Below are 11,615 nucleotides of genomic sequence, written 5' to 3'. Positions count from 1 at the left end.
TAGAAGCAAAATCATGTATTGAAGAAAGGCGAAACATTGAAATGACTGGAAAACAACATGTTTAAAAAAAAAAACAACAACCCACAAGTGACAAATGTGCTACAGCATTGCACTGGAAGAGCCAGCCAGTTTCTAAGATGGTTCCTTCAGCAACAAGTGGACGTGTTTGAGCAACAATTTGAGTATTTAGGAAACCTGCAAATAGTCAGTTAAGGACCCTGCCACAATTTTCAGCAAAGCAAAAGACACGTTTTACACAAAGGTCGAGCCTGGACTTCAAAGATGGAACTGAGAAGCAACAGAGAAACACAGGCACACAAACAGTCATGGTTTACCAACACACACACACACACACACACACACACACACACACGCACACACACACACACACACACACACACACACACACACACACACATAAACCATATGTGTTTCCTCTAGGAGGCGGTGAACTTCCTGAGTGTGATGACGATGAGAGCGAGGAGGACAGATGCTCCCAGGAAGACTGCTATAACTATGGCTGTGATGGCCCCTGGCCCCATGGCCCCTGCACACAGGCATATATATTTATTTATTTATATATATATATATATATATATATATATATATATACACACACACAATTAAGAAAGAAAATTTATTTGGTGGTTGTGTGCATGTTGATCAGTCAAAAATGGGACAACTTTACCTTCCTCTTCGTTGAAAACTTCTGTGGCATCATCATAGTCGATGGTGGAGGGATGGTCTGTTAAGTAGTGGGTTTTGGGGGTGGTGTCGCTGGGTGGCTCATCTCCAGACACGGTGTCTTGGTTGTCCCTAGTTGCTGGGGCAGTGTCTAAAACAGTGTCTGCAGAAAAAGGACAACAAGGATAGCTTTTATTTAAAAAAAAAAGAAAAGACATGGCTGATGTGCTGCATCAGCTATGATTGCATGTTTTCTTACTGAAGTCTTTCACTGCTCCTCCTTGAATCGCTACCTTATCGTGGTGGAGGGGTTTGTGTGTCCCAGGGATCCCAGGGGCTATGTTGTCTGGGGGCTTTTGCCCCCTGGTAGGGTCTCCCATGGCAAATAGGGTTACCGGGGCCCCGCCCTGGAGCCAGGCCCGGGGAGGGTGCCCGAGGGCGAGCGTCTGTGGCCGGGCCTTAGTCCATGGGGCCCAGCCGGGCACAGCCCGAAGAGGAGACATGGGCCCATCCTCCCGCAGGCCCACCACCCGCAGGAGGCGCCATAGGGGTCGGGTGCATTGTGTGCCGGGTGGCGGCCAGGAGCGGAGGCCCTGGCGGACTGACCCCCGGCTGCCAAGACTGGCAATGGGGACATGGAATGTCACCTCTCTGGTGGGGAAGGAGCCTGAGTTAGTGCGTGAGGTTGAGAGGTACCGGCTAGATATAGTCGGGCTCACCTCTACGCATGGCTTGGGCTCTGGAACCAGTCTCCTGGAGAGGGGCTGGACTCTGTCTCAGTCTGGAGTTGCCCCTGGTGAGAGGCAGCGGGCTGGGGTGGGTATTCTAATATCTCCTCGGCTTGCTGCCGGTACGTTGGGGTTTTTCCCGGTGGACGAGAGGGTTTGTTCCCTGCGCCTTAGGGTCGGGGAACGGGTCCTGACTGTCATCTGCACTTATGCGCCGAGTGGCAGTTCGGAGTACCCAGCCTTCTTAGAGTCCCTGGGGGGGGGGGGGGGGGGGTGCTGCTGGAGACTCTGTTGTCCTGCTGGGAGACTTCAATGCTCACGTGGGTAACGACAGCGAGACCTGGAGGGGCGTGATTGGGAGGAACGGCCTCCCTGATCTGAACCCGAGCGGTGCTTTGTTATTGGACTTCTGTGCTAATCACAGTTTGGCCATAACGAACACCCTGTTCGAACATAAGAGTGTCCATAAGTGCACGTGGCACTACAACGCGTAGTGAGGGTGTGCTGGGAACGTCTAGCAGAGGCCCCAGTCCGCGAGCTCTTCAACGCACACCTCCGGCAGAGCTTCAACAGCATTCCGAGGGAGACTGGGGACATTGAGTCCGAATGGACCATGTTCAGCGTCTCCATTGCCGAAGCTGCTGCAAGGTGGTTGGTGCCTGCCGTGGTGGTAATCCCCGAACCAAATGGTGGACACCAGAGGTGAAGAGAGCCACCAGGCTGAAGAAGGAGTCCTATCGGGCTTGGTTAGCCTGTGCGACTCCGGAGGCAGCCGACAGATATCGACAGGCCAAGCGGAATGCGGCTCGGGCAGTGGCTGAAGCAAAAACTCGGGTGTGGGAGGAGTTCGGAGAGGCCATGGAAAAAGACTTTCGGACTGCCTCAAAGAGATTCTGGCAAACCGTCAGGTGTCTCAGGAGGGGAAAGCGGTGCTCTACCTGCACTGTGTATAGTGCTGGCGGAGCGCTGCTGACGTCGACTGAGAAAATTGTCAGGCGGTGGAAGGAATACTTCGAGGACCTCCTTAATCCCACTGACACGTCTTCCGAGGAGGAAGCAGAGTCTGGGGATGAGGGGAATGACCCGCCAATTTCCGGGGGCGAGGTCACTGAGGCAGTTAAACAACTCCTTGGTGGTAGAGCCCCTGGTGTTGATGAGGTCCGCCCCGAGTTCCTGAAGGCTCTGGACGTTGTAGGGCTGTCCTGGTTGACACGCCTCTGCAATGTTGCGTGGAGATCAGGGGCAGTACCTGTGGACTGGCAGACCGGGGTGGTGGTCCCCATCTTTAAGAAGGGGGACCGGAGGGTGTGTTCCAACTACAGGGGGATCACACTCCTCAGCCTCCCTGGGAAAGTCTATGCCAGGGTGCTGGAAAGGAGAGTTCGTCCGCTAGTCGAACCTCGGATACAGGAAGAACAATGCGGTTTTCGTCCTGGTCGCGGAACACTGGACCAGCTCTTTATCCTCTCCAGGATACTTGAGGGTGCATGGGAGTTTGCCCAACCAGTCTACATGTGTTTTGTGGACTTGGAGAAGGCATTCGACCGTGTCCCTCGGGGTGTCCTGTGGGAGGTGTTGCGGGAGTATGGGGTGTCTGGCCCATTGCTACGGGCCATTCGATCCCTATACAACCGTTGTAAGAGCTTGGTTCGCATTGCCGGCAATAAGTCGGACTCATTCCCGGTGGGTGATGGGCTCCGCCAGGGCTGCCCTTTGTCTCCGGTTCTGTTCATAATTTTTATGGACAGGATTTCTAGGCGCAGCCAAGTGGCGGAGGGCTTTCGCTTTGGTGGCCTCAGAATCTCATCTCTGATTTTTGCGGATGATGTGGTTCTGTTGGCTTCATCGGGTGAGGGCCTCCAGCTCGCACTGGAACGGTTCGCAGCCGAGTGTGAAGCAGCAGGAATGAGGATCAGCACCTCCAAATCTGAGGCCATGGTTCTCAGCCGGAAAAGGGTGGAGTGCCCACTCCGGGTTGGGGAATAGTTCCTGCCCCAAGTGGAGGAGTTCAAGTATCTCGGGGTCTTGTTCGCGAGTGATGGGAGAAGGGAGCCGGAGATCGACAGACGGATTGGGGCTGCAGCTGCAGTAATGCGGACGCTGCACCGGTCCGTCGTGGTGAAGAGGGAGCTGAGTGTAAAAGCGAAGCTCTCAATTTACCGGTCGATCTACGTCCCTACCCTCACCTATGGCCACGAGCTGTGGGTAGTGACCGAAAGAACGAGATCGCGGATACAAGCGGCAGAAATGAGCTTCCTCCGAAGGGTGGCTGGCCTCTCCCTTAGAGATAGGGTGAGAAGTTCGGCCATCCGGGAGGGGCTCAGAGTAGAGCAGCTGCTGCTCCACATCGAAAGGAGCCAGCTGAGGTGGTTCGGGCATCTGACAAGGATGCCCCCTGGGCGCCTCCTGGGTGAGGTGTTCCAGGCATGTCCCACCGGGAGGAGGCCCCGGGGCAGACCCAGGACACGCTGGAGAGATTATATCTCTCGGCTGGCCTGGGAACGCCTTGGTATTCCCCCGGATAAGCTGGAGGAGGTGGCTGGGGAGAGGGAGGTCTGGGCCTCTTTGCTTAGGCTGCTGCCCCCGCGACCCGGCCTCGGATAAAGCGGATGAAGATGGATGGATGGAGTCTTTCACTGACGAGGCGCCAGGTTTGCTAACGGACCTGCTTGTCTTTGTGTTAGTTGGGATGCAAAACTGCATGCATGGGGCTTTCTGTAAGGACTCCAACAGCGTCTCTCTTGTCTCACTGGGTTAACAGCTCAGGTCTGGGTATAAAGATCTCTTTGTAGAAGATGAACATTTTATCCGTTTGAGGTCCAGGTAGAGTCTCTCAACATGTTTCTTTTCCCCCAAAAGGGTTCAGCCAATCTTAAACAGAACAAACAAACAAACATCCTGTAGGAGATGAAGTGATTTGCCGACTCTGCTCTCAACTTCAGTCGTCTCTTCTCCTTCCATCCCAAATCTTCTTTGTCTGGCATTCCTCTGCTCTGAGCATGTAGTCACCCTGAGACTTTTCACACTCCTGCAGTAGCCAGAAAAACACGATGTCTCTCTGGACTTAATTTTTTGTGTTTCCTAACCAATTTTTAGAGTTTAGGAAATGCTCACTTGGAGAGTTTAAACCACTTTAACGGCTTGGTAACAGCTTTGGCAATCGAACAGCTGTACAGATGTTTTTTAGAAGTTAGAGGGGGAAAAACTGATCATCATCTCTGCTTAAAAAATAAGCTCGATGTAGACAAGCCCACCCATTCAGACCCTCACAGATTCAATTATTCTGTCCTCAACTCTGCGCATACCAAAAAACCGTAATGCAAACATATTTACACTCAGCTATTTGACCCTACATATTTACTTTGTGGCCTTTGATGCCCTCAGGAAGCTCCTTCATCCTTATTTCAGGCTCAAATGCACCTTATTTAGTTGCTAACAGAAGGGAAAACACGACAAAATTACTGAAACTAGTGCACATCATATCATGTCTTGTTAGCGGCAGTATCTCTGAAATTCTGATACGCAGCCTGATGTCAGTATTGACTCAGAGTTGTGTGCAGCTTCCTGTCCTGTAGCTGGCTGAAGGTTTGGAGGCCCGGGCCTGTGGCCAGCTCAGGCATCAATGAGGCCTTCAGCCGAGGGCACAAAAGGCAGCTTGTGCGGTCACGCAGGGCAGCAGGCTGCAACCAGTAACAACCGGACAGGCTCTAGCCAGCCAGTGGCTGGGCACTGGATGTCAAACAAACTTGTTTATTAAATATTCTCTATGTGTGAAAGGCTGCACCTTCTGGACAGAATGATTTAATAAGAAGGTTAAAAAAATAATAACATGTTTTCCGTTGGGTTTGTTTCCATGAGGTAGGGTTTGAATCTAGTCAGGGAGCCACTAGAGAAAAAAAAATATTATCTACTGTCTGTGCCTCAGCATGTTTGGACTCACAGTTCTTTCACATGACCACTCCAATGGTTTTCTTATAAATGGATTATAATCTCTATTAACGTGGTGATTGTTATTGTGATAATTAGTCAAGTTTGGATTTATATTATTAGAGTTTTTGATATTGTAACCATTCATGCACAACATTTAACTGTTAAACTGCAATACACGAGTGCATAATTAGTTCATAGTTAATGGAATAATTCATTATAAAGCATTTATGATTTTTAAGGTATACCTACAGAGTCTCACAGAGCTGCATTTTGCAATGGCACATCATGGCACAGTTTGTACTACTCCCATTAAAAAACCAGCACAGTTCATTTTGATATATATATATAATGAAGTGCCTGTGAAACAGTTCTGACGTTGGACATCTTATTTGTTGTTCACCTTTTTGTTAGAGCAAGTTCGCACTGTTTTCTGAAAGTAGCAGCACGCACCAGTGCTATGAGGAGTTTTCATTTCTAAAAATAAAAATGAGTTTTAGAAAGAAGTTATTTTCATTTTAAGCCCACAGAGCATTCAGAGCAACAAACAGCAACAGCAGCCTTGAGTTGTGTTAACATGTGTGCTATATATATAAAATGACAGTTTTGTCTGTCCGATTTAACCATGTGAAGTGTGAACCAGGAAAAGATATTTTGTTTTTTGAACCTTCTAACAAATCAAATGAAATTACATATATGAATTTTAATTTGTAACATATTTGCTGCATCTGTCATTTACGTGCAGTTTCCTGCTCACAGTAGTAGCGCTCACTGCGTGCATATGTGTACATCGCGTTTTTCAGGGTGGAAAAAAATCTTTGCTTGTTTCTCTCTTTTTAAAGATACACAACTCCAGACGTTAGCCTTTCTTCTTATATAGCACAGACTCGCTACGCGTTTGGCAGGCTGTGGGCAGGGCTGATTTCAGACACTAAAAAGCACAGAGGCCCATTTGTTGGGGCCCCTGGCCTCCTTGCTCAGGATTTCACACAAGTCAGACAGGTGACAAAGCACGCAGACGAATGCATGTGTAAAGCAACCTGGCAGAGCATCGAAAACCACAAGTAATGCAGCCCAGACATGACACCGGTGGTGTTGTGTGCCCTCGCTTCGCCATCTTAAAATACCACAGTAGGTGGACACATTTTCCACAGTAAAATATTTGAAAAACAATTGGTGTGTGTTTTGGATTTTACTCTGAAACAAGGACAGCCTGAAGAGACTTTGTTTTCCATTTTCACATTACACAACTACACCACTGTCAAGGCTACGATTTTTAACACTGAGTGTATGTGAGTAATTATCACACTGTTTTTGCTTAAACTTCTTATTTGACATTTCTCTGTGTGTTTCCTATGCTGAGTCAACCAATGAAGCTGCCTGTCACGCTCATCTTGGATGATGTTGTGGTCAAGACTTGTGACAACAATTGACGACACTGCTGTATGACAATGCAGTCGTGCCACTGCAAATTTATATATGAAGTCAGCAGAGATGCAACCTGTAGCCATGACGACTTGGCCTTATTAGCACTTCTCCTGGCGGGAGTTTTTTTTTTGCTCTGTGATCCAACAAAGCATTCATTCGTCAGTGTTGGCAGGCATAGAAGACATGCTTTCACCTTGCAACTGCACCCTCCAAAGTTAGAACAGCCCACAAAATGTAAAAAGCTGTAGGCAAGTCATAACTCCTGCAGACTTGTCTTTCACAATATATGTAGGTGTTGTGTAATCGGTGACAGGTCACACATTTTTCTTTGCCTCTTTCCCATACAAGACAGGGAGGACCTTGTTGCCCCATTGCCCTCTTGACTGCTACTCTGACCTCTAGGCCTGAGAGCCAGTCTACAGTCTCCCGAGGTTTTCTCGAGTGAATCTGAGATATATTCCAAGGAAACACTGGCAGAGGTAAGAGAAAGTGAAAGAAAGAGCAGTGATGTGGCAATCTGTCAAGGGCTATTTCAGATTGTCAATCCAAAATAGCCCTTATTCAGAAAACCAACAGTTTTTGTGTGAAATGTTCTTCTTACCATCTCTAAATTCTCTTCACGCACATAAAATGCACTCCAGAGGTACCAAAATCCAAACCAGCACTACGCTGAATCACTTCAGCTTAGCTCGAGTGAGAGGGCGGCGGGTTTGAGTTTCATACGAACATCAGGCAAAGCAACTGAGTCATCCTGTTCGTCAAAGAGCAGCTTTCACAGCTCTCTCAGTTCTCACAACTGCATCATTTACATCAAGCCGCCGACACACACATCAGGCCCTCAGTGTGCCTTTGTGGGAAAAATGACATGAATACACAAAGTTTTTTGTTTGAGAGCTGTGAGAAACGCAGGCAACATTGTCTAAAAACCCTAAAAATGTACTCATATATAAGAAAAGCTCAGCTATAATAAAAGAAAATACTTTCTTCTTTATGGAGATTATGAAATTATCTCAGTGTCTGTAAAGAAATCACCTCGACCTACTTAAAAAAATGTAAGAAATTAATTTGCCCACATTTAAAATGCGACAGGCTGATGCTTTCTTTGCGGTTTTGCATGTTTCGTTCTGAAACATTTCCACCTCCATTAACTTCTGTGCAACCAGGTGATCTTTATTGTGTATTCCACAAATGTATTCCACAAATATACATACATATATATATATATGTTACTCAGAACTAGAGGTTTTACCTGCATGGACAAAGGCTACCAGGAGGCTGAAGAGTACCAGCAGGCCAACTCTGCAGATGCTGCTGCTGTTATGAACCATGGCGGCTGCAAGCGACGAGCGTCTCCAAAAACTCCTCAAGCAGAGTCTCTTAACGAATAGCTGAGTCTGTGAGGGGAGCAGGAGAAGAGTACGGGGGAGCACAGAAGGGAGAAAGGTGAGGGGAAAGCAAGCAGGAGAGAGAGGGATGGTGGGTGGAACTAGGTGTGCACAGGATTTTCTGGACAGTGTGGACCTTGTGAACACATCATCACGGGGGCCCACCCACTCCACAACTCCAGTCACATAGTTGGGGTGAGAGGTAAACATTCGGGCCTGGTCACATCACGCAGGCCTCTATTGGACATTCAATTCTTAAAGGAAATATCTGACTGCAAACTGGAGGATGTCAGTGATAAACTACGTACTGAGAAAATCTAAAGACAGTATCTTTGTTGATACTGCTTCAAATATGTGGACAGTATTTTAAAGGGGTGCTTCAGCAAACTGGCACTTTCAAAGAGTTGGCGGACTCTTCATAAAATACCAGCTTCTACATGTACGCTCAGGCGGATGGCCCAGTGATATTTTTCTTCCGTTCCTGTTAAGTCACCTGCTGCAGGAATTGCTTAGGCGACCTACCAGTGAGGTCATTTTTTTATTTCTGTCGGTTTACTTGTGGTCTGCTCTATCATTTACAAAAAACAGTTTTCATGTGTATTAGGGATCATTGTCCTGTTGGAAGCCCCAACACCCGTCTAGCTGTTGGTTTGAGGTGAAGGTGAAGAATATGGAGGTAGTCCTCTTTTATTATTTCATCCACTTTGTGCAATATACCAATACAACTGGCAGCGAAACAACCCCAGAGCACCACCACCATGCTGGAGAGCTGGTAAAGTGTTATTATATTTGAAAGCCTCACCTTTACCCCTCCAAACCCACCTCTGGTCATTGTAGCCAAATAGCTCAATTTCTGTAAATACGCCTTGGCCTTGTCAAGTTAAGAGATTTTGTAGAACCTTCAGCACACTTCTTAAAAGATTTGAGAGAATATATATATATAAGAGCCAACTCCGCCATTGCCTGGTCCCAAATCCAGGATGAGAAAAGAGGAGGGTTGGGTGTGGGGCTAGCAAGCCCATCCTCTAAAAAAAAGCCATGCTACAGAAACTGCAACAAGAAGTACATCCCGACAACTGCCTGGACAGGAAGACTCCTCTTCAGTGGGGCCCATGATGCGTGCCGGTGAAAGCAAGCTCGCCGACAAGTCTTCTTACGACCAATGCCAAGACCAGGATAGGGACCTGTAACATCAGAACCCTGAACGAAAGTGGGAAGTCAGCGCAGGTGGCCAATGAGATGAGAAGATACAGCATCAAGGTTCTCAGACTATGTGAGACCCGATGGATCGGAAGCGGCCAGACCAGACCGTCTTCAGGTGAAACCATAATCTACTCCGGGCACGAAGATGCGGACCACAATCACACCCAAGGACTTGCGCTACTGTTGGCGCCAGAGGCTACAAGGGCGCTGTTGGCATGGAAACCCGTCTCACCAAGACTCATGATAGCCAGGGGCAGGAAGATTACCATCATCCAATGATATGCAGACACTAACACAGCACAAGCAGAAGATATATTTAAGCCTGTATATATACTTTGACTCTGTGAGGATTAGAGAAAATACAAAACAAATTCAAACTTGCCCACCCGATTCTTGTTTTGTAAAGTCACTAAAGATGTATGTTGTCCAATCATTCTGCCCTGGAAAAAGAATAGTTCAAAGAAATCAAGAAAAGGCCAAAATTATCTTGACACGCATGGCAATGATGAGCACATATAAATTTCTGACCATGACTCATGGGTGTAGCCAACAATCTGGCAACGTAGCATGAGGACATTTCAGTTCCTATTTACCCTTTTGAATATTGATTTGATTTTGTCACTGAGAACAACACAACAAGCCTAATCACTGCACATCTCTGTCGTTTTAGGGGCTTTTTCACAACACAGATCAGTTTCTGGCTGGATGCAAACCTGACAGGTGCTTCCTCTGGGAACTACAAAATCAGATTATCATAGAAAGCACAAACTATGATGACATCGTCAGCAGGTGTATCTCATTTAATACCGTTGAATTAAATATTAGATGCTAAGTGCTTAAATTATTAAGTATTACCAAGGGAACTATTTTCACATTTTCAGAACAGAACCAGTTTAACAACCCAAACTGTACTGATGGGGTCATTTTCCTCTTTCTCACCAGCAGGCTCCTGAGTGTCATTTGAGAACCGGCCTACATTTCCACTGGTTCGACCACAGATTATTATCTGGTACTAATGGCTGACATTGGGATGTATCTTCCAATCACTGTCCAATCAGCTTCTTTCCTATCATCAGTGCTCTCAGTAATTCTGACTTCAGGTTCACCAATCTTGTGGTGAAAGTATGCAGAACTGCTTCTAGGCTGGGTATCAGGGCCATGTAGGTGTAGCAAAGCTCACAGCATGGGAAGTCTGGCGCTCAGCATTTGCATTACCTAAATAAGCTCTTGTCACTGGAGTGTTTAGCCTGTGTCGCTTGTAAACTAGATTTTAGGCCCATTAACAAAAGAGTTCCCCTTCAACATTGCAGCTGCTCGTGAGGAAGCTGGAGCTGACTGCAAGTTTTCCAGTATTTCCTGTCTGCAAACTTACACTTACACTAACTTTAAAAATGTTTATGTTCAAAGATTTTGTGTTTATGTTAAAATCTTAGTCATCTCCTTGCGAACAGAAAAATAAAACTCTCTAGGGCTGTCCTGTGGTGTCTTGAACAAGGTTTTGGTAGCAGATCCTTTGGGGCTTGTGGGACATCATGTATGTTGTGAACAGTACTGACTGTGAAGCACTGTGGTCAACATTGTTGTTTTAATATGTGCTATATAAATAAATTTTGATTTTGATTGAACTTGTACCAGAGCACCTAACTTGAGTCTGGGGAGGTAAAGACAGTTCAACACCTTGGGTTGTTTGTCAAGTCTCTTGTGCAGTTTTTGTGTTGTGGCAGGTGCTTTAGGTGTATCTTGGTCTGTGGTAATATGTAGCCGAGAGATTCACAGCCAAAGTAACTTCTGCAAAACATTTCATTGGAACAAGATGATTGTTATTCTTTTCAGCCATAGTTTTAGTGTTGTGGCTGATCACTATAAGTCGGTGGTGTTTTGATAAGTCATTCTTGGGAAGCCCATTCCTCATCACATGTTGATTCTCCAGAGCACGTGCTAAAAAATGTTTTGTTGTTTATGGGAGAATTTTTAATTTCCCCTTTGTGGATTTAAAAATATGACTTGACCATGTAACTAACACTAGCGCCAGCACTGTGGGAAAATGCAGTTTTACTTCCTCAATATCAGTAAGCTGTTTTTGATACTGTACTTTCGAGGCTTAAGTGTTAGTTTTGATTTAAAAAAAACAAAACAAACTGCTTATGTGGGAAAAAATTGAAAGAAATAAAGGAGCAAAAGTCTGGTTTACTGCACGCAAAATACATTAAATGGACTCTTTATTAGCTAAACCTTACTGGTACTGGGTTGAACTCCCATC

General features: G+C 46.5%; 1 protein-coding gene across 1 annotated transcript; it reads right to left on the bottom strand.

The window, feature by feature from the left end:
• snorc (secondary ossification center associated regulator of chondrocyte maturation) lies at nucleotides 1-8,183 on the bottom strand. The gene is made up of 3 exons (XM_086272480.1): nucleotides 8,017-8,183; nucleotides 689-847; nucleotides 1-547 (listed from the first exon to the last, which is right to left on the bottom strand). The coding sequence occupies exons 1-3, from the start codon at nucleotides 8,093-8,095 to the stop codon at nucleotides 438-440; spliced, it is 348 nt and encodes a 115-aa protein (XP_086128606.1). The 5' UTR covers nucleotides 8,096-8,183; the 3' UTR covers nucleotides 1-437.
• Nucleotides 8,184-11,615: the final 3,432 nt, after the last annotated feature.

The sequence above is a fragment of the Aulonocara sp. 'chitande type north' Nkhata Bay genome, linkage group LG18, assembly GCF_057382095.1.
Source record: "Aulonocara sp. 'chitande type north' Nkhata Bay isolate Kocher_YH1m ecotype deep benthic linkage group LG18, A_spYH_male_GT1.1, whole genome shotgun sequence".
Lineage (NCBI taxonomy): Eukaryota > Metazoa > Chordata > Actinopteri > Cichliformes > Cichlidae > Aulonocara > Aulonocara sp. 'chitande type north' Nkhata Bay.
The sequence above is the reverse complement of the archived record's forward strand: the minus strand, read 5'-3'. Positions and strand labels throughout refer to the sequence as shown.

Coding starts and splice junctions, on each gene's coding strand:
- snorc (XM_086272480.1), bottom strand. CDS start 8,095: ATGGTTCATAACAGCAGCAGCATCTGCAGAGTTGGCCTGCTGGTACTC. Junction 848..8,016: donor GGTAGCCTTTGTCCATGCAG/GTAAAACCTCTA, acceptor CTTTTTCTGCAG/ACACTGTTTTAGACACTGCC. Junction 548..688: donor AGTTTTCAACGAAGAGGAAG/GTAAAGTTGTCC, acceptor GCCTGTGTGCAG/GGGCCATGGGGCCAGGGGCC.